Source organism: Carassius carassius, chromosome 2 (genome assembly GCF_963082965.1).
Source record: "Carassius carassius chromosome 2, fCarCar2.1, whole genome shotgun sequence".
In the NCBI taxonomy this organism is placed as follows: Eukaryota; Metazoa; Chordata; class Actinopteri; order Cypriniformes; family Cyprinidae; genus Carassius; species Carassius carassius.
The window spans coordinates 48,011,255-48,034,225 of record NC_081756.1 but is presented as its reverse complement, the minus strand read 5'-3'; the positions used below and the strand labels follow the sequence as shown (position 1 = coordinate 48,034,225).

The 22,971-nt window shown below is 37.3% G+C and overlaps 1 protein-coding gene across 1 annotated transcript; it reads left to right on the top strand.

Annotated features, from left to right (window-relative positions):
• The first annotated feature begins 1,432 nt into the window (after positions 1-1,432).
• Positions 1,433-21,748, top strand: LOC132111076 (rabphilin-3A-like). The gene is made up of 16 exons (XM_059518246.1): positions 1,433-1,566; positions 4,814-4,972; positions 6,085-6,214; positions 6,438-6,521; positions 6,603-6,747; positions 8,321-8,491; positions 8,704-8,877; positions 9,743-9,822; positions 10,048-10,122; positions 11,013-11,122; positions 12,828-12,954; positions 13,044-13,100; positions 15,395-15,549; positions 16,275-16,356; positions 17,243-17,339; positions 21,213-21,748. Exons 2-16 carry the CDS (start codon positions 4,824-4,826, stop codon positions 21,341-21,343), a joined length of 1,767 nt encoding a protein of 588 aa, XP_059374229.1. The 5' UTR covers positions 1,433-1,566; positions 4,814-4,823; the 3' UTR covers positions 21,344-21,748.
• Positions 21,749-22,971: the final 1,223 nt, after the last annotated feature.

The window sequence follows — 22,971 nt, the reverse complement described above, 5'->3', positions numbered from 1 at the left end:
ACTTCTAAATAACTTTGGCAGTGTTGGGTAAGTTACTCTACAAAGCAATTAACAACTAATAATTACATTACTGTAATTATTCTCTTAAAGTATTGCATACTTATTACTAATTATTTTCTAAATCCCACATCTGCCTCGTCAATACAAGGCTAGACATGAACTTAAGAGTAGCTACTCCTTTACTTTTTCAAGGGACAAGTAATTAAATAGCAGTAAATCATTACTTATTAATGCATTGCACCTTACATTGCAATGCAGCACATGATTTTAGTAACAAAATGTGTTATGTTGCCAGGTTTTATAAACAACTTGGACCTTTTTTGTTGGCTTTTATTGTTTATTTATTTGGTGATTTATTTCCAGAAGACAGTATGTTGGTAGTAATGAAGTATGACCACTTCGTGCTATTTTACAGGACATTTATGTTTTTACAGATGATGTCTCTAATTTGAATAAATACATTTTGAGTTGGTCTCTCTACTGTGAAAATCATGGTATTATTGAGACATGGCACAAAATGACAAAGGCAAATCATATGCATAGCCTTAAGCTGTTTTATTATGGTGGATAGATGACTGGAAAGGAGCGATCCATCGCTATGACTGACCAAAGGAGAAGATTGAGGAAGAAATTGGTGTGTAGGCACGTAACAGACAGCCACATCTTTAAGATCATGAAGTGACAGCTTTTACATTGGGATCTTGAGAAAGAAAAAGACATGAAGGTATTGGTTTCTAACTCAGTTTTGGATTAATTGGATGGTTACAGGATGTCTGGTCAGAACATTAGATGCACCAGGAATGAATATTTGTCTTGGAAGGAAAGTTAAGATCTCTTGTAAAGCATTAGAGAAGACAAATGAGAGAACATTAAAAATCTTAGAACATTGTGACGTTGTCGAGATCTTTCCTGAAACTTTAAAGGAGACAAATATGTCCATTATAGTCAGAGTATTTCTCTCAAGAGAAAAATGTGAGAATAAGCAGGATGTTCACTGTTTTACTGGTGCTAAAATCTCTTGGTGATAATGTTCTTCAGTGCAGAAAGCATACTAACAATTAATGTCATCAGAAGCATCCATGCAAACACAAAAAGACTCAAGAACAGCTTTTTCCCACGGGACTTCCAGCTCCTCGAACGATATCTGCCCGAAGAGCCTCCGCGTGCACGGAGTGAGTGACTCATTCTCAGCACACTTGCCAGAATTTTCCACACTTGTCTATTTAAATGCATATATTGCTTGTCTGTGCATTCGGACACTTATTGCATAATCCATTTTTTTATTTTTATTTTTTTTATATACGATGAGAACCAACTCACAGTGATGTGATGTAAATATATATTGCCTTGGGTAAAACTAACACAATGTGATAATAGGTAAAGAGGGCTCCAGGCAAAGCTCAGATGCGTCTGCTGAAAGGAAAACCAGGACAAGAGTGTGTGGCTTGTGATGTGCACGAGCGTTTGAATGAGCACGGCCAGCCGCTCTCAGATGCGCAGTCGCTGAGACTGACCTCACTCGGGTAGTCCGCATTGTTTGCTTCAGAAGTGGGCGGTTGTTATCAGGTAAGAATACTCGAAATAACATTTCCCTCACTTGGGTCTTTTTCAGACACGCTTACTAATACAATGCATGCAAAAAGCATCATTTTCTAATCGATGAACGTCATGAATTCTGTGCATAACGCACGCGTTTGGGTCTCAAACCTGATGAGTTTTGCCATTTATTTAATACATAAAAACCCTGCATGAAAAAAGAACGGTGTCTTTTGATTTCACATCAGATGAGGTGATAATTGAGCTATAATAAGTCAGTACGAATGCACTCTGCCCTCAGTCATCCATAATGGCTGAACAATGGTTGTAAAAATAAGAATCTGTGAGCTTTGGGTGAAGGATATCTATCGATGGTCGCATTCGTTGCTGTAGGACTGTAAGAAGCAGCATGCTGGGGTCTAACAGAAGATAAGCGGAAGGCGTGTCATCTCAATGCGGGTTTTGCTTCTGCTTCACGTTGAGAGAGGCAAGGTGCGTTCAGATCTGATGGAAATAAAGACGAGATCGCGAGCGCTTCGGCTCTTATTGCGCAGCGGTCGGGATGCTTTGTGCATTTAGAGTAATTCATACTAGACTACAACATAGTTTTTTTTTTCTCAATGGGAGTGAACGACCAGGCACTTGCTTTCAGAGGTATCCAAACTAGTGTATCCGCAGATATGACCTAGATCAGATCCACTCATCACATTCTGCTCGTTTGCGGGCGGAGTTTTGGGATGGTTTTCTCTGATTTATCGATCCGCATCGGTTTCATGTCGGAGAATCGTGTATTTTCCTTACAGTAAAACTCAGAAGGAAATTTATGAAGCCGTAGATTCTTGCTGTCCAATGACTGTACATATTGTAATAAATAATACTGCCGTTTAAAGAGATGTCCATCATTTGACTGCTCTTGATGTAAGGCGTTTACCCACCAAATAAACCTTATGCTTGTATATTTCAGGAAAAATAGTCAGGCAGTTATGTTGTATGTCACTATTGAGCAGTGATGTGGAAAGACATTGTGTAGTTATAGATTTGTATTGACTGACTGATTGATTGCACACAGACTGTATCGAGCAGACCCAGGACTTTTTCCTGTATTGTGTTATTTAATGTTACATATATGAATAGCCCTCTAAAGAAGTAATACATCAAATATTAATTTCTCCATGTGAACATTAGTGTTTGACATTTTCAGCTTCCATTTTAATACTAACCAAACATAATTTATAAACCTAAACTATTAAAATGGGGTTAAAATGTATATTTTAGATACTGACTACTACTAATCTAATGTCTTATGTAGGCTACTGGCCACTTTTCAGCTTTTAGCAGTTGAAAGGTGACAAATGAATTGTTAAAAGCACATGCATTGGTTAATGTGCATGTATGAGAGAGAGAGAGAGAGAGAGAGAGAGAGAGACAGAGAGATGCTGCTTAAAATTTCACATCACCTACACACATAACTATATATAAACCTTTATATAGTGCAGCGAAATCAATGTAAACAGAAACTGGGACAGGACTAACTGAATAGATATTAAAATATCAGTGAAAGTCAAGGACATCAATCTGGACAAAATAAACTATAACAAATTAAATCACTTAAAAGGGGCCTGCACACAACACCTAAAAAACATATATATGAAATATATATGTATATATAGAGATAGAGAGAGAGAGAGGGGGGGGTATCTCCAATCTTTGGATAGGTTAATTTGATTAGTGTGCATAATTGGCTCACATTATTATTATTTTTATATTGGCAGTGTTTGAATTTGCTGCTTGCAATTCATTTTTAGAAAACAAATAAGCCTAGATAAGCTTTGTGCATTAAAGTGCTGTTTCTGCCAGACGAATGTGCTTTCAACACAGTAGGCAACTCAAAGAGTTCCTGCATTTCTGACTGACGTGAGAATATGTGGATAATATTACAGTGATAGAAACACAATATCCATCCCTGTGCACTGACATGAATAACTTAAGAATGGTTACTGTTTGTTTGCTTGTTAATTTCTGCAGGGTTGGGCCTTCATATAACACTATAACTAATAATTGTATTTATAGTAATTGATCTCAATGAAGTAGTTCGGGGTGAGTTGGTCTATCATGTGTCATAAATTACTTGTGAATTACTTTTGGTAATTCAGTAGGGGATATCTGTTGAAGTTCACTTCATTTAGCCATTTGAAACATCTTGATACATCAGCGGATATTTCTGTAAATAAACAGGAATTTATTCATTTACAGTTTATTTAGTTGCATGCATGTACAGTATAAGCAGTTATTCATCCATGCATCTTATATAAAACATGCATTATAAATGTCATATGTTTGTAAAACATGTGAAAGCTCTAAACTGAGTGGCAAGTGCTGTTTTGTTATATATAAAGAATGAATGCATTTCATGATTTTTATTGAATTTATTATAAAACACACAAGACGACTGAAACCAGCATATACCCTTGCTTCTTGTTAAAAAGTTAAGCATGGTACAAAACGGGGAAGTCGTGGCCTAATGGTTAGAGAGTCGGACTCCCAATCGAAAGGTTGTGAGTTCGAGTCCCGGGAATTGTGGGTGGGGTGAGTGCATGTACAGTGCTCTCTCCCTCAATACCATGACTTAGGTGCACTTGAGCAAGGCATCGAACCCCCAACTGCTCCCCGGGCGCCGCAGCATAAATGGCTGCCCACTGCTCCGGGTGTGTGTTCACAATGTGTGTGTGTGTGTGTGTGTTCACTGCTCTGTGTGTGTGCATTTCGGATGGGTTAAATGCAGAGCACAAATTCTGAGTATGGGTCACCATACTTGGCTGAATGTCACTTCACTCACTCACTCACTTAAAATTAATTGCTTAATAAAATGATTAAGGCGCAGTACAATTTGACATTTAATAACATTACTGTGACCAGTTAATTGAAAAAAAAAAAATATATATATATTTATTTTATTTGACCTTTTCTGTAACTTTTTGCTCTCTAGTGGTTGAAAAATAAAACTGCATGAAGATTGTTTTGGTCGTGCTTTGCGTGAGCCGATGCGCAGCGAATTACATACTGTGTGTTATTTGTGCAATTTCCCACAAAATGTGTCCCGGCAGCTCTGAAACATAAATTATAATTAAAGGTCTAAGCAAAGTATATTTGGGGAAAGACGGCTTGGAAGTTGGATTTTTTTGCACTAATATAGAGTTTACATGTCTCTTTGGGTTGTTGATTTATTTGGATTTTTGATTAGTTCATTGTCATTTATTGACTGTTATTCTGGTTCCAGTGATTTCACAATGACAGACGCGGTGATGGGCACGAAAGGTGTCCGTGTGCAGTCTGGACCGTGTCTCGGTGCAGAGCTGACTGATGAGGAGAAGGAGATCATCAACAGCGTCATCGTCCGGGCCGAAAAAATGGAGGCAATGGAGCAAGAGAGGATTGGGTAGGAGAGAGACTATGGAAGTTTATTGATTGTCATCGGCACCTTGTAATGACATACATTAAAAGTTAAATAACGCATGCATTTGAAATATTTCATGATCTAAAGAAACGAGAACTGACTGCTGATGGATGTGTTTTTTAGGAAAAAATATTTTACGTATTGAAAAGTGATTTTTAAATACATATTAAGCATATTAAATGCAAGTGAAGTGTCTACTTTAATGTTTCAAATAACTTTTCATTGAGCACTGAGGATAGCAACTTGCTCATTTACTCACATGCACTTAACACTTTTTTGCAATATGCAATTCATAAAATAAATTATGTTTTTGTAGTAAGACTATATTTCAGTTTTCATTAGACTCAGTGTGCAGCCGGCTACCTTTTCTGTTTATATTCAAATAACATTTGTGAAATTAAAATGTCAGAATATGCGTGAAACAATGTTCCATTGTCATTCAGTATAACATTTATGTGTATGTGAAAATAAAACAATATACTTATTCTGACCTGGTCTTATTAAAATATATAAAATAAAGAGTGATCATATGAAATTGTTTCATATTTAAAAAAAATATATATATTTTATTATATTTTAAACTTCTTGTTGACAAATGGGTAGAAAATAGTGGTTAGAAGGATAGTGTCAAAGATGGGTAAAGATTTAAAATGAATTATTATTTTGAGAGCTGCACTGATCCCTAAATAGAGTCTTTTAATGCCATCTAAATGATTCTTGTGCTAAATTTACCTGACAGGACTTTTTGGTTGACCTAAAAAAAAAAAAAATTAAATCCTGGTCAAAATGTAAGATCTAATCTAAAATTAAACAGGACACATTTTAAAATATGAAAAAAAACTTCATTTAAAAGGCATGTTAAACTTTAATTGTGTTAATGCTTGAAAATCCTTTTCCATCTTTGATCCGTATAAATACATTATATATATAATTGTGAATATTTTGAAATAAAGATTACGCGGAGAAACATAAGCAACAGCAAGGACATGCAGATTAACATACTTAAGTTTTACCACAGTGCCAATATACAAGCAGAGGGCACTGCATTTGTTAACAGAATGACTAATGTGCCCCCTCTGTTTTATTTATGACAGACGTCTGGTGAATCGTCTGGACAACATGAAAAAAGCCGTTTGTGGGGACGGAGTGTCACGCTGCCTTTTATGTGGAGAGCAGCTGGGAGCCGGAGGTGACAGATCAGTGGTTTGTGAGGACTGTAAAAAGGTGAGAAACTAATCCAAATAAAACGAAACCTCATATTTAAAACATTTGAATTCTTGTGAGACTGCTATATATTTGATTAATGTAGCAGAAGCTCTATTCATCCTACTTGAAATACTTCATGAAAGTGTGACAGCTGATTAGTTAATTCTGCTCACTGTTTATAATACTGTTTTACTGTTTGTAATGAACTGACTTCAAAAGTACGTCCTGTTATTCTCCTCAGAACATGTGCACCAAGTGTGGAGTGCAGGCGAATGCTCGGCCGCGGTCTGTGTGGCTCTGCAAGATCTGCAGTGAGCAGAGAGAGGTGGGGAATAACAAGCATCGCAAGAAAGTCATCTGAAATGTAACTGTCTGTAAATGTTGCTTGCGTATTTTCCCATTAAAGGTATGGAAGCGATCTGGAGCCTGGTTCTTCAAAGGTCTCCCCAACCAGTTCTTGCCCTCACCGATGCCCATTTCCAGAGATCCCAGTCCTCAGAAGAGCCCTGCAGCTCCTCCAGCGGCTGTGCCAACTCAAGCACCGGTCGCAAGTGAGCCGGACAAACTGGGATTTTATCTACTGGTTTCTGCCACAACCTCAGAACAATTAAAGGAGTAGTTCACCCAAAAATTTTAATTTGCTGAAAATGTGATCACGCCTCAGTTCATCCAAGATGGAGATGAGTTTGTTTCTTCATCAGATTTGAAGAAATGCTGCATTGCATCACTTACTCATCAATGGATGCTCTGCAGTGAATGGGTGCCGTCAGAATGAGAGTCCAAACAGCTGATAAAAACATCATAAAAGTCCACAAGTGATCCACACCACTCCAGTCCATCAGTTAATGACTTATGAAGCCAAAAGTTGTATTTGTAAGGAACAAATTCATAATTAATTCATTACATAACTTAACATAACATCCGAGCAGCTGAGTCCTTAGCCATCTTCAAGAATCGGCTTAAAACCCATCTCCTCCATCTTTATTGGACCCTCTAACTTTAACACTCACTAGTCTAATTCTATTCTTAAAAAAATCTAACTTCCTTTCTAATCTTTTTGTATTATATTTTTTCATTTATTATGCAATTTTGTATAGATATATATATATATATATATATAGACCTACTATATATAGACCTCTAACAATAGCTTGCTCTATTCTTTTTCTATTCTGTTTTCTTTTTATTTATTATATTATTTAAAAGCCCTTGCTATCTGTACTGTGTTTAGCTAACTGAGACTTATATCACTTATGTATCATTGCTCTTTTTTGTTGTTTTTGCTATTGCTATTGCTTCCACTGTCCTCATTTGTAAGTCGCTTTGGATAAAAGCATCTGCTAAATGAATACATGTAAATGTAAACATAACTGTAATTTCTATAAACCATAATAATGTTTCCTCCAGTGAAAAAAATCCCCCCACATGTATGCTTAGATCTGTTTTAAACTGTCTTCATTTGTAAACGGTGCTTTATTTGTGCAGATTTCTCTCCTGATTCAGAACAGATGACGTTTTCACTGAAGGAAGCATTGTTATGAACAGAGGACTCTTATTTTAGCCGGAAGCAATCGTTTAAAGTGAAAACCATAAAAATTTAAATTTATGGGTGAACTATCCATTTACTTGTCCAACTATACTAGGACAGAAATGCCATCAAAATTATTATAATTCCTCCATATTTTAAGATGTGTGGGCAAAATATCCCTGTAATTATTTATTTATTTATTTTTTATGATTATAATACATGATGTAGGGATTATCATACAATGTTGTTTTCCTGAATATTAGCACAAATGCAAACGTGACATAAATGTTATGCATATAAAATATGTTAGTCGGCATTAGTGATATATATCACTTGACACTGAAGACTGATTGAGAAAATTCAGCTTTACATTACAGGAATAAATTACATTTCAATATATATACCAATAGATAACACTTATTTTAAACTGCATTAACATTACGCAATATTACGGTTGCTACTGAACAGATAAATGCAGCCTTGGTGAGCAGAAGAGACTTTTTCAAGAACATTAAAAAATAATCATAATTATTCCAAACTTTTGACTGGTAGTTTATAGCATGTGTCTGAGTGTGTGTTTGTTTTATAAACTCCAGAGCCGACAGTGGACCCACCGAGCACCCAAAAACCACCTGTGGCTCCAAAACCTGCTCACCTTCAAACTCGCAGTTACTCAGAGGAGGATGGAGATGCGGGAAGCTCCCAGAATGCCCCAGTGCTGATGAAGAAGACGGTGAACGTCCACGCGGCCAGACCAGTCCCATCAGGCACATACACAAAACTATATACATTATTTATTTATAGTATTGCATAAGAATCCTCAAGCTTACAGCAGGTGCATGTCTTGTTCTGTGCAAGTCTCTCAAGTGGCCTAATTGTTTTAATTAATATTATATTATATGCAACTACATGTTTGAGATTTGATGCACAAACAATACAATTTAGGAGTATTTAAAGATATTTTATTTGTTCCTATCAGTTGCTCAGGAGGCAGAGAGAGGAGTCTATCAGTCCATTAGCACTGCATCTCATGTGCAGGAAAGAGCCCATCCTGCAGAGAGAGAGGAGCAGAAGCCTCGTCCCGTCCAGCATCAGGCCGCTCCGCCAGCGGACGACGAGGAGGAGGCCAACAGCTATGACTCCGATGAAGCAAGTAAGCAGCTTTCCATTGACTTCTTGTTCTTCTTTGAGTCTTGTTCTTCTTTGAATTTATTGATCTGTGATCTTATTTGAATATATATATATATATATATAAAACAATTGTTTTCATTGCATAAAATGGTGTGCAAGTCATTTGAGAAAATGTCACTGCACTATTTTAAAAAAAAAACGTCTTTGTATATTTAGGTATGCATTTATTTATAGATTTTTTTGTATATTTATTTATGCATTTCAATTATATATTCATGTATTTAATATTTTACTTTTTGTGTTTTAAGTATTTATTTTAGTGTTTTTTTACATGTCTTTGTATGCTTAATTATGTATTTATTTATTGAATTTTGTATATTTAATTATGTATATATTTATTTAAGTTTTGTTTACATTTCATTGTATACTTAATTATGTATTCATTTATTTTTGTTTTCTTTTAAATTTCTTTGTATATTTAATATATAGTATATAGTATTTAGTATATTTAATCTTATCTTTTATTTTTGTCTGTTTTTTTTACAAACATTACACACACACACACACACACACACACACACACACACACACACACACACACACACACACACACACACACACACATATATATATATATATTCAGTTATATATATTTTTTTTGGGGGGGGGGGGGCTTTTTGCATTTCCACAGGTCTTTGCCTTATACATATGTCCTTATACATATTTAATTATATTTAAATGTGTTTCAATTAAATTAAGTGCAACAGAGAGCAGCAACATCATTATTCATATAATTTACTGAAATCCGTTAGATTAGATTCTGCTTCTCATACATTCAATCTTAATGAAATGCTTGTGCCTAATGCCATATATTGCATTGGTTTCAGCAACTCTTGGATCACTAGAGTTCAGTTTACTGTATGACCAAGGGAACAACAGCCTCCACTGCAGCATTATTAGAGGGAAGGTATCTATAAAAGTATTGCTTGACAAGTATCTAGTATCTTAGGAACATTATATTATTGTATTTGTATTTGTAAGCTAACTATTTTGTTATATAATTGAGATATGCAATTTTTTACCATGCAACAGTTAGTTCTGATCCTTTAATTTAATTCGGATGAGTGTTAAGTGCTGTGCTTGAAAGCTGTGTTGTGACAGGATTTTAAGTTATTGTTACATTTTCTTGAAGGGTTTAAAGCCAATGGATTCGAATGGACTGGCAGATCCTTATGTTAAGCTTCATCTGTTACCGGGTGCAAGCAAGGTGAGATCGTGGGCTTTTAAATGCACCATTTGTACTAAAGATTGTAAATATTTTTATGTTATATATTATATATTTTTTTATAATCACTGACCTATTATTGCATTTCTTTGCAAGTTACAAATTGAGAACAAGGACATATGAATAATCTAGTAAAGACTAGAGATTAGGATTAGTATACAAATGTATAACCCATGTGCAATTACATTTTGATAATTTATTTTTTTAACTATATAGTAGCACTTTGTATGTAAGCCCATTTCGGCAATGGGATAACATTTTTTAAAAGGTAATTGCAAGTTTTTATCTCACAGTTCTGACTTTCTTTTCTCAGAATTATGTGATTTAAGGTTACTCAGAATTGCATGATATAAACTCGCAGTTGTGTGTTTCTAGATCAGAACGGCAATATATAAACTTGCAATTCTCACTTTATAACATTGCAAGTGAAATATTAATTGTTAGATATACCTGCGGTTTCACAGACAAGGCATAAGGCTAGTCCCAGACTAAAATGCATGTTTGAGCTGTCTCAACTGAAAATATCTTGCTCTGACATATCTTAAAATATGTCAGTGCAATTGTTCTGTCTCGAGATGCACACCTGTAACGTTTCCTTTTTATAAGAGCTGCTTAAACTAAGCCCCTTCTGTGAAATTGGGCCACAAACTCCTAAGAAAAATACCGCAAGTTTGTATCTCGCAATTTTAAGGAAAAAGTCAGATCTGCGGGATGTAAACATGCAAATTGTAAGACAAGAGTAGTTTTTATCTTTTGGAGGAAACTCTAGCTTCATGAGACGGGCCTAATTCATGCAAAAGCTTCTTTTCAAAGCTTATTTCATTCTGGTTAAGCAATGACATTTAAACAAAGCTTCTTTGCTGTCAATGCAGTCAAATAAATTACGCACCAAGACCCTACGCAACACTCGCAACCCGACCTGGAATGAGACGCTGGTGTACCACGGGCTGACAGACGAGGACATGCAGCGCAAGACCCTCAGGTTTCAGTCACACACATTGCAAAAAAATGTACATAATTGAAGTTCCTTACATAACTAAAATTCCTTACATTTATATAGCACTTTTCTGGGCACTCAAATCGCTTTACATAGAAGTGGGGGATCTCCTCAACACCACCCAATACTGCCAATAAATCCACAACATGCTGCTGTGAGCATGTAAGAAATATTGCTGCTGCAAATATAGGTAACACTTTATTTTGATAATCCACTTTATACATTCTACTAACAGTAAGTAACTTTGCAACTACAGGTCAAATAGCAGTTAGTCGAGTATAAGTAGACTGTCTGCTTAATATCTTCTAACACTTTCTTTGTCAACTTATTCAACTAACCCTAAACCTACCCGAACAGTCTACTCGGAGAGTTAGTAGACATGTCGTTGCAAATAATGAGATTCAGTTGATATGTAGTTGACATGTAGTTACAAAGTTACTTATAGATAGTAGAATGTCTAAAGTGGACTATCAAAATAAAGTGCAACCTAAATATACATTTATGAAATAACCCCTATATACCATACATGAATCACCTCGTGGCAGATCTATACAGGTGGAGCTGGGGAAGGTGGAGGGTTTCTGAAGCAAGCTGCACTTCTACTGCAAGCTCTAGTCATATATTTGAATGTTGAGCAGCGAGGTCATTGGCTACCAATACAGGAGAGAACCAATCAGCTGTGCCATGTGATAATGATGTCATTAGGTCAGATTGAGTTAGACCCATCGGACTGCGCCATCTAGAGTTTCATGCCTGAACTCTGTATTGGTGTGATTTTGGATATTTTTAACCATGTTAGCTCATTTTAATTTTGTTATTAAAACAGTAGGTTGACATGACATGAAATTAATGATTCGGTTCAGTGTGGGGGAAAACATATACTTATATAGTTACTTTCTCATTTCTGAAGAGATATGTGTAGATTTAGCAATTAGTGGAAAGGAAATTCATAAGGTAAATATGAATTTTGTGCAAGTGTTAATTTGGGACCCTGTGTGTATGTTTTACTACAGGTAAAATAATTACATTTAGTCTTATTGAATACTTTCCCACCACAGTAAACCAAAAGCCCAAAACTGGATGCACTGAGGGCTTTATCTTATTGATCATCTTCAGAAAATGATTCCCACAGCTAAAATATAATGGATTAAGTTGATAATATAACATTAGTGAAGCATTACTACATATGTTTACCAGCTTAGAAATATTTACAAAGTATTCATATTGGGAATTACAGTTTTTTTATATACAGTTTACATGTAGTTTATAGCTTATATAATGTGCTTTTGTCATTTAAATTAAAAATATATATATATTTATGTAACTTAATTCTGTTAACTTTTTGTTAATTTAAATATATTTCTGTTTAACTTCATTCTGTTAACTTTCTATTAATTTATTCTGTTAATAATTTTATAATACTTACACTTGTGTTATTTCAGTTAGTTACCAAGGCATTTCTAATTTTGTTATTATATAATAATAATAATAATATGTTTTTTTTCCAGCTTTATTTCAATTTCCGAAAATTTTTTAAACAGGTTTAGTTTTAGTTAACAATTAGAACTCTGCCAGTTAATTAGTTAATCATAGACTAAAGAAAGTATGCAAGTGATATGTTTTATGCTGGACATTCAGTACCGTAATCATGAATACATATTTAACTTTTTAAGGGATTTTGTTTGCGCAGAATATCTGTCTGTGATGAAGACAAGTTTGGCCACAATGAGTTCATTGGAGAAACCAGAGTTGCGCTGAAAAAACTCAAGTTTAATCAGAAGAAGAACTTTTACGTGTGTCTAGAGAGGGTTGTGCAGGTGAGTGTTTTGAGTCATATTAACAAACATCACTGAATATATATTCCTTTCAAATATGTGAGTAAAAAATGTTGTCTCTCTTTCCTTAGACAAAAAGAACATCAACTGCAGGCGGTGCGCGAGGAATTGCCCTCTATGAAGACGAGGTAAACATCAAACTCATATTTACAAGGGTATACCAAAATATCAACACCACCTAACAAAATACTTGCATTAATATTAAGACGAATGTCACATTTGGCCTTACAGATTGGCACCTATCTGCCATGGATGCATTATGATTTACATTATTCTATAAAAATATACAGGCTAATTACATAACTTTGTGAAAAAGACGTAAACTTAAAGACCACTTTTAAAAGTATGCTAATTACAGAAATAAAATGCTTAAGTGTAAACTGAATGTAATGTTTTTGGACACATAATTGCATGTTATTTGCAATTATATTGAAAGTATTGTAGTTTAAATTGATATTAAATGCAATTAGGACTCAAGTACATCTTTAAATGTGATTTTATAATTAGGGCTATTGTCTTTTAAATATGGTTAAAGTACTGCTGAATGTGCTGACAAGCATTTATGATAAACTAACATGGATTTTACATTTACATTTAGTCATTTTGCAGACACTTTTATCCAAAGCTACTTACAATTGGGGGGGGGGGGTACATTAAGCAATTCTTCTTAAAGAGGCAAACAGACACAGTGCTGAGAAGTGCTGAGAAAGTTTTTTTTGTTTTGTTAAGATGAAGCCAAGGAGTTTCGAAAAAGAAGAGTTTTCAGCTGTCGCTTGAAAACTGTCAGGGATTCAGCATTCCGGATAGGGGTGGGAAGATCATTCCACCAGCCAGGAATGGTGAACGAGAATGTTCTGGAAGAAGATTTTGTCCATCTCTGTGATTGTACCACGAGGTGTCTCTCACAAGCAGATCTCAGACTTCTGGAGCGGATGTAGATTCGTAATAGTGAGTGGAAGTAGGCGGGTGCTGAGCCTGGGGCTGTGTTATATGCAAGCATCAAGTTCAAGACATTGATTCTTGCATATAACACAGCCACAGGCTCAGCACCCACCTACTTTTTTTTCGAGCCGCAACCGGTAGCCAGTGCAAGTATATAAAGAAAGATGTAACCTGGGGTCTTTTGGGTTCGATGAAGGTTTGATTGGGCTTGATGGAAGTCCAGTCAGAAGAGCATTGCAGTAGTACAGCCTAGAAATGGCAAGGGCTTGGACAAGAAGTTGTGCAGCATGCTCCGTTAGAAAGGGCCTGGTCTATCTGATGTTGTGCAATGCAAACCGGCAAGATCGAGCAGTCTTTGCAATGAGGTCTTTGAAGGTCAGCTGGTCATCAAAGGTTACACCAATATTTCTGACCAAAGTTGATGGGGTAATTGTAGAAGAACTGGATGGAGAAATCATACTGTAGAGTTGGAGTGGCAGGGAAGACAAGAATCTAAGTCTTTGCAAAATTGAGCTGTAAGTGATATTCTTTCATCCATGCCGAGATGTCCACAAGGCAACCTGAGATCTGTGCAGCTAATCTGGATCACCTGGTTGAAATGAAAGATAGAGCTGTGTGTCATCAGCATAGCAATGGTAGGAGAATCAATGTGCTTGTATGATGGGACCCAATAATGTCGTGTATATGGAAAAGAGGAGGGGTCCAAGAACTGATCCCTGAGGAACCCCAGTGACAAGTTGATGTGCTCTGGATACCTCCCCTCCCCAAGCCACCCTGAAAGACTTATCAGCAAGATAGGATTCAAACCAGTGAAGTGGAATCCCTGTGATGCCCAGTGATGAGATTTGGAATCAGCTTTTACAATCCGCAGGGCTTCCGTGAACTTTAAATGTAATACTGAAAAATATATTAGTTAATATTATATCGTATAAGTACTTAACATGTGCTTTAGAATCTACTTAGTATGTTACTTATTTAAAGCACGAAAAAAGCTAATGAAAACATGATTTTAAAGTAAAATTTTATTTTTGACATTATTGCACTTTTTATAAGTGTGCTTTAGGTGTTACAGTCATAAGTATAAGTGTGCTTTAGGTGTTACAGTGTTACATATAGTCATGAAATTGTCTCTTTTTAAGTCACTTAAGTGGTCCTTAATATTTCGTCTGCAAGTGCATTGTTTTTCAAGTGCACATTCAATACAATTAATTCCACCCCCCCCCCCCCCACCCACAAAGTTATCATTAACAGGTGTTTTCAGATTAGTCCAGACGACACAAAACCCAACCCAGTTTTTTTTTCACACTAGAGTTATTTCATGTAGTGGTTTCATTATTTGAGCATCCTGTGTATTTTGTTGTTTATTGTAATGTTTACCAGCTGCAAATACAATATGTATAGAATAATGTGCTTCTACAAGAAGTCAATACTCCTGTTTTCTAATTATCATCCACACTGCTTTGATTTTGTGTGTGTATAGACTGGGAAGGATGGAGCTGAGCTTGAAGAGAGAGGACGAATCCTGATATCCCTCATGTACAACACTCAGCTGGGTCGCCTTATTGTAGGCGTTATACGCTGTGTTCACTTAGCAGCAATGGACGCGAATGGGTATTCTGATCCTTTTGTCAAAATGTGAGTTTCTCTCTGTCAACCTCCACATTTATATACATTATATGTTTGGAAAAACTAATTTAAGGTAATAGTTCACACAAAAATTTAAATTAGCTGGAAATGTCTAAGATGTAGATGAGTTTGTTTCTTTATCAGATTTGGAGAAATATAACATTGCATCACTTATTCACCAATGCAGTGAATGGGTTCCGTCAGAATGAGAGTCCAAACAACTGATAAAAACTTCACAATAATCCACAAGTAATCCACAGCACTCCAGTCCATCAGTTAATGTCTTGAGAAGTGAAAGACTGTGTTTTTTGGAAAACAAAAGACTCTCATTCTGACGGCACCCATTTACTGTAGAGCATCCATTGGTGAGGCAATGATGCAATGCAACATTTCTCCAAATCTGATGAAGAAACAAACTCATCTTCAGCTTGGATGGCCTGAGAAAATTTTCAGCAAATTAATTTTTTGGGGGGAACTATTCCCTTAGTCATTAACAAACAATATTAAACATTATACAGTTCTTAACAAATCATTAGTTACTGTAGTATGATCTAAATAAGTATAATTTCTAGACTCTAGACTAGATTTTTGTTTTTGAAAATACAATTTGTACAGTACAAAAACATTTTAGTTTAATTTAAATATAATTTACCTTTTAATTGTATTAATTTAAATCTAAAAAGACAAACAAATGCTTGAAAATGTGATTTGTATATTTCTATGAATGGATATAGATGTCTGAAACCTGATATGGGGAAGAAAGCGAAGAACAAGACACAGATCAAGAAGAAGACACTTAACCCAGAGTTTAATGAGGTATATTGCCCATTTGTAATGCTGACACATATTTGTTTATTAATTTCTCAAACAGTTGTTTATTTGTAGGTGTGTGCACTCTGCATCTGAGTAAAATGATCCCAAAAAATGCAGACACAAATACAAACAGTTTGACTGAACAAGAGTTGACCAGGTTAATTATACTAAACTATTAAACCATTAAGTTGAAGAGCAGGATCCTGTTTTCAGCTCACTTAATACATCTGAGATGATATGACACATGCCTGATCTTCTAATTGTGATAATTCATCTTTGGCTAATTTGACTGAAACCTCTGGAACCTTTTTAAGATCTTAGCATGATTTATTTTCATTATTTCTAGCGTTTGAACAAGGTTCACATTTTTATTTTCCAATGCCAAGAGTTTTTAATATTAACTTAAAACCTAAAGGAAACTCAATTCTGCAAAGCCTGACATAAAAAAATAGTCAGAAAAAAATATTTTTAATATGAACTAATTTATTGAACCTTTAGTCAATATGCATACATAAAGAAATGTGCATATGTGTTTTATGTTTTATATAATCAGGCTTTTATGGCTTAAATAGAATGATATAGCGATTTAAACTTTCAGCACTTTCAAAATTGTGTGATTTATCATGATGAAATATATTAATCTACTGAAAGCACTAGCAGATATACCGTATATCCTCATGTTTAAAATTGTAACCCAAATTCAAATGGCTCTTTCATTAAAAAACGAGAAGAATTCTGCTATAAATGAGCGTGCAACACCAATGCATTGCTGACATTTCTTTAAATGTGTATTTAAATAATCTGGTCCAACACTGAAGCCTTGTTATTCTGCTTTTTACCACATTTCTTAGATTATCCTTGCTTTGCCATTTGAACTGTTGTTTTGCAGGAATTCAGCTATGAAATTAAGCATGCAGAGCTGGCCAAAAAGACTCTTGACATCTCAGTATGGGACTATGACATAGGCAAATGCAATGACTATATAGGTATTTACTTTTATTGTGTCATTTTATCCTGTTTTTTCTGAATCCGTGTTTAATTAAAAACCCATTCAAAAAACATTGATTTCAGGACGAAGGAACCAGAAGTGCTAAAATGCTCTTTCTGGGTTTTGCCCTACAGCAATGCTTCATCCCAGCAGCTCTCTACAGTCACTTTATTTCTAGTAAAAATCTGCTTAAGGTTAATTAAATGAAACAATTCGTGTAAAATTGGAAAATTAAACAACGTTTGATCAAACTTTGATCGTTTTCTCACACTTTTAAACAACTGAGAAGATAGCAATCGACATTTTATAAAAAGTCAATTTCTGTACGTGAACAACAAATTTTGTGATGCATTAGGTATGTTACGCTCTCTGACAGACAGCATGTTAAAGGCTCTCAGGCCACCATTTTTTCATTATATTTCTCGGAAAGCGATAATGTAGTCAAAACATCTGGTAGTGTAGGTTTTCCAGGAAAGGGACAAATGCAGGCTTCTCGTAAATACTAGTACCATGCTTTGTGCTACTTATTTTTTGACAGACACAATGCTACATTCAAGTTGTTTTTATTGTCTCTTAGATTTCAATTTAAACCCATGCAAATGTAGATCTTGTTGTAAACAATAGTGAAAAATCACTTTTTAAATATCTTGTTCCATTATAACTCCTTAGCAGATTTTGAAAACCTGAAAAAATGTTGAAACTAGGTGTAAATATGGTCCAGATTATGCTTCAAACTAACCATATTGCTATATGTGACCCTGGAGCACAAAAAAGTCACTGGGGTTTATTTATAGCAATAGCCAAAAATACATTTGTCACGTTCGGTGATACAGGAAACACAGGAGAGGGAACCAATTGCAGGTAAGTCCTTTATTTAAGGGGTAATCCAAAGGGGTAAACAGTCCAGGCAGGGTCAAAACCAGAATATCCAAACCTAACATAAACAAGACACGAAGACAAGGTAAGGCAAGGCAAGGCGACGGACATGAATTAACATAACATTAAACAAGGACTCCGTAACACAGACTCAGACAGACCGGGTATAAATACACAGAAGGATAATGAGGGAACAGGAGACAGGTGGGGAACAATTAATTACTAAACAGGAGGAAGGTGACCAAATAAGGGAACAGGAAGTGATAAGGAGACAGACACCGTGAGAAAGGAGGACACCTAGTGGAAACCCAGGGAACACAACCCAGACACTGTGACAGGACCCCCCGTCTACGGAGCGGCTCCCAGATGCTCCACGACAAGACACGACACAGACCAGGAGGGAGGCGGACAGGTGGAGGCTCAGGGGGAGGGACGGAGGGCCAGACTCACTGAGGGGAACAGACAGAAACATAACAGAAACCAAGAAACACAAAACAGAAATCCATAAGGACATCATGTGGCGCCCCCCAGGGTGGAGCAGAAGACCACCACAGCCGTGTGGTCAAGGCGGAAGCCACCCAGGGCGGAGCAGAAGACCACCACAACCGTGTGGTCAGGACGGAAGCCCCCCAGGGCGGAGCAGAAGACCATCACGTCCTTGTGGACGAAGCCAGAGTCCTCCAGGGCGGAGCGGAAGACCCCCACAGCCGTGTGGTCAGGGCGGAAGGCCCCCAGGGCGGAGCAGAAGACCACCACAGCCATGTGGTCAGGACCAGGGCCCCCCAAGGCGGAGCAGACCTCCGTGCGGCTGGATCAACGGGACGACGAAACTCTGGTAATTCCCTGGTGTCCTTACTGGACTCCAGAAGATTGGTGCTGGCCTGACACTGCTCATGAAGATCATTGGTGACTTGTATTTGCTCATGAAGATCAATGGTGACTTGCCCTTGTTCATGAAGATCACCGGTGACTTGACTCAGTCCTTGAAGATGACCGGTGACTTGACTCAGTCCTTGAAGATGACCGGTGACTTGACTCAGTCCTTGAAGATGATCGGTGACTTGACTCAGTCCTTGAAGATGACCGGTGACTTGACTCAGTCCTTGAAGATGACCGGTGACTTGACTCAGTCCTTGAAGATCACCGGTGACTTGACTCAGTCCTTGAAGATGACCGGTGACTTGACTCAGTCCTTGAAGATGACCGGTGACTTGACTCAGTCCTTGAAGATGATCGGTGACTTGACTCAGTCCTTGAAGATGACCGGTGACTTGACTCAGTCCTTGAAGATGACCGGTGACTTGACTCAGTCCTTGAAGATGACCGGTGACTTGACTCAGTCCTTGAAGATGACCGGTGACTTGACTTGACTCTGAAAGGTCAACGGTGACTAGCCCTGACTCTGGAGGATCAGCGGTGACTAGCCCTGACTCTGGAGGATCAGCGGTGACTAGCCCTGACTCTGGAGGATCAGCGGTGACTAGCCCTGACTCTGGAGAGTTCACTGGCACCTGACTCGACTCTGGAGAGTTCACTGGCACCTGACTCGACTCTGGAGAGTTCACTGGCACATGACTCGACTCTGGAGAGTTCACTGGCACCTGACTCGACTCTGGAGGGTCAACTGGCACCTGACTCGACTCTGGAGGGTCAACTGGCACCTGACTCGACTCGGCGCTTGGCTGGTAGCCATCCTGGGCAGTGGTGCTGGACTGGTGGCCATCTTGGGTTGTGGCGCTTGGCTGGTAGCCATCCTGGGCAGTGGTGCTGGACTGGCGGCCATCTTGGGTTGTGGCGCTTGGCTGGTTGCCATCCTGGGCAGTGGTGCTGGGCTGACGACCACCCCGCTGGAAGAGACAGAAGTGGCTGGGGCATCCCACCGAAGCCGATGCTGCAGGTAGTGCACGAATTCCCAGAATTCCAGTGTCTCTAACTGCTCCATCTCCTCCTGAGACACTGGATCATCCAGCCCGCCATTGAAATAGTCCTTGAGGGCCGCATCATTGTAGCCCATGCCCTCGGCCAGGGACCAGAACACCTGAGCCAGGGCACCCACTTCATTTCCCTCTTGGCGGAGGGCGGTCAACCTAAGATACTTGGCTCGTCGCTCCGCCATCTTGGCTGGGGAACGGAAAGACGACATACCGCTGGTTCCTAGAATGACGGAGTCCTTCTGTCACGTTCGGTGATACAGGAAACACAGGAGAGGGAACCAATTGCAGGTAAGTCCTTTATTTAAGGGGTAATCCAAAGGGGTAAACAGTCCAGGCAGGGTCAAAACCAGAATATCCAAACATAACATAAACAAGACACAAAGGCAAGGCAAGGCAAGGCAAGGCAAGGCAAGGCAAGGCAAGGCAAGGCAAGGCAAGGCAAGGCAAGAAGCGACGGACATGAATTAACATAACATTAAACAAGGACTCCGTAACACAGACTCAGACAGACCGGGTATAAATACACAGAAGGATAATGAGGGAACAGGAGACAGGTGGGGAACAATCAATTACTAAACAGGAGGAAGGTGACCAAATAAGGGAACAGGAAGTGATAAGGAGACAGACACCGTGAGAAAGGAGGTCACCTAGTGGAAACCCAGGGAACACAACCCAGACACTGTGACAACATTGTATGGGTCAAAATTATTTTATGCCGAAAATCATTAGGATATTAAATTTCCTACTGTTAATATATCAAAACCTGTTTTTTTATTAGTAATATGCATAGCTAAGGACTTCATTTGGACAACTTTAAAGATGATTTTCTCAGTAATTAGATTTTTTTGCACCCTCAGATTCCAGATTTTCAAATAGTTGTATCTCAGGCCTATTGTAACTAAAAGAAATGGACCTTTATGACTGGTTTTGTGGTCCAGGGTCACATATTTTCATCACTGACTTTCATTTCATTCCTCTATTTAGAATAAATGTTTGAGTAAAATATTAAATGCATTTTGTACACATGAAATGTTTTAATACAACTAATATCTCACGATCAGGAGGCTGTCAGCTGGGTATCACTGCCAAAGGTGAGCGTCTGAAGCACTGGTACGAATGCCTCAAGAACAAAGACAAGAAGATCGAGCGCTGGCATACTCTGGTCAACGAGAATCACGTCTCCAGTGATTAGGCTCTTAAAGCGTTCTGCATGCCTTTAAATTCTACTCTGCCCATTTTACAACTCCATTCCCCTCCACTAACTGCATATCTTGAGCTATACCGATCGTGCTCTTGTCTGGCTGACACATGATATGCTTTCAAGAAACAAAACGTGATGTCTGGAGCTCTTCTGTTCACTGTGACCCACACAGACGTCTATAGGTTAGCACTGAAGTGTTAAAGAACTGCACAAATATGTCACGCTCTGTAATCCGGCCACAGTAGCATTGTGATTTTAAGTTATAGTTGAAGAACAACTGTAGAAACTCCAATTAATTATCTTAATTGTTGTGGGAATGCGTTAATATCACGTCTCTTAGCAATCTCTCTTATTGAAAGGTGTTATGAAAGTCTTTCTCCTTAAAAAAAAAAAGAGGCAGATACAGAAAGTATAAGCCCTATTTTAAGCAGTTTTAACCAGTCTAAGAATGTTTACAAGCCATATAGAATGTCAGGTACATTACTTAATTACATTTAGCGAGTCAGTGTTATTTAAGATTCACTGATATACTATTTATATTTTTTGTCAATATATGTGACTTAGATTTTATTTTTATATTTTATGTTTTTACATTAATTTTAGTTGCTGCATTTTTGTCATAAGAAAGTTTTTTTTTTCTTTTTTAGTTTTCTATTTTTATTTATTTATTTATTTTTATTTTAGTGAATTAGAAATAACTAGCTGAAATGCTAGTTTTTTTTTTATTGTATTTCATTTTATTTCAACTTAATATTTATTTATTTATTTTATGATTTTAGTTTTAGTTAGCTGTAATAACCCTGATATTAGTTCAAAAGAACTGGCTATATATTTCATACAAATATGAAGCAACAAGTAGGGATGTTTACACAGCACAGATAAGACTAAATCCAAAGAATGTCCAGACGTGTACATTTCACACCATTATCTGTTCTGCAATGATACTTTTAGACTTCGGTTAGGTGGTCTTTTAATCTAATGAATACAGTTTTATAACACATTGCTTGGTATGTCTGGTTTACAACAACACTATTACTGTATGTAAGCACACTCTTCAAACATGGATCCTATTTATGGTCTATAATGTGTTGACAATACAATTGCCTTGTGTGGAGATGACCATTCGCAACTACAGTCATGGATAAATGAAAACAGGATAGACTATAAATAGTCCAGTGCATCATGTGGCTGTGACGCAAGCCAGGATTACTGTAAGAAGAAAAAGTACTGCAGTCCAATCACATGTGAACACTGAAAGGAAAGCACAGTTACAATGGAACGACCTCCACATTTCTATTCTTTGCTGTCATTAAAACCAGCCCTTATGCATGAGAGTGTCTCTGATCATAGTCGGTACAGTTCATTTGCCTTAATAAATAATAATTCACTCTCCCCAACAAACGTTTGGCGATGACACTTCTGGGGTTTTTTGAGAATTTCAAAACAGAGACGCTTTACATGACTTCGCTTCAGTTTGAGCTGAAGGAGACTGAAGAGTGATTTGAGCTGGGTTGAAACTCAAACATTTCCAAAAGAGTTTTGGAGCTTTGAAGTATTTTAGCAAACTCAGTCTCACGAATGATGATAATACACAGATCGTGGTCGGCTCTAATGCAACA

What these genes read in the sequence shown, in the direction of transcription:
- LOC132111076 (XM_059518246.1), top strand. Translation starts at nt 4,824, where the DNA reads ATGACAGACGCGGTGATGGGCACGAAAGGTGTCCGTGTGCAGTCTGGA. An exon ending in TTTGTGAGGACTGTAAAAAG is followed by an intron (nt 6,215 to 6,437) that starts GTGAGAAACTAA and finishes TATTCTCCTCAG; the next exon opens with AACATGTGCACCAAGTGTGG. An exon ending in CAAATGCAATGACTATATAG is followed by an intron (nt 17,340 to 21,212) that starts GTATTTACTTTT and finishes TCTCACGATCAG; the next exon opens with GAGGCTGTCAGCTGGGTATC.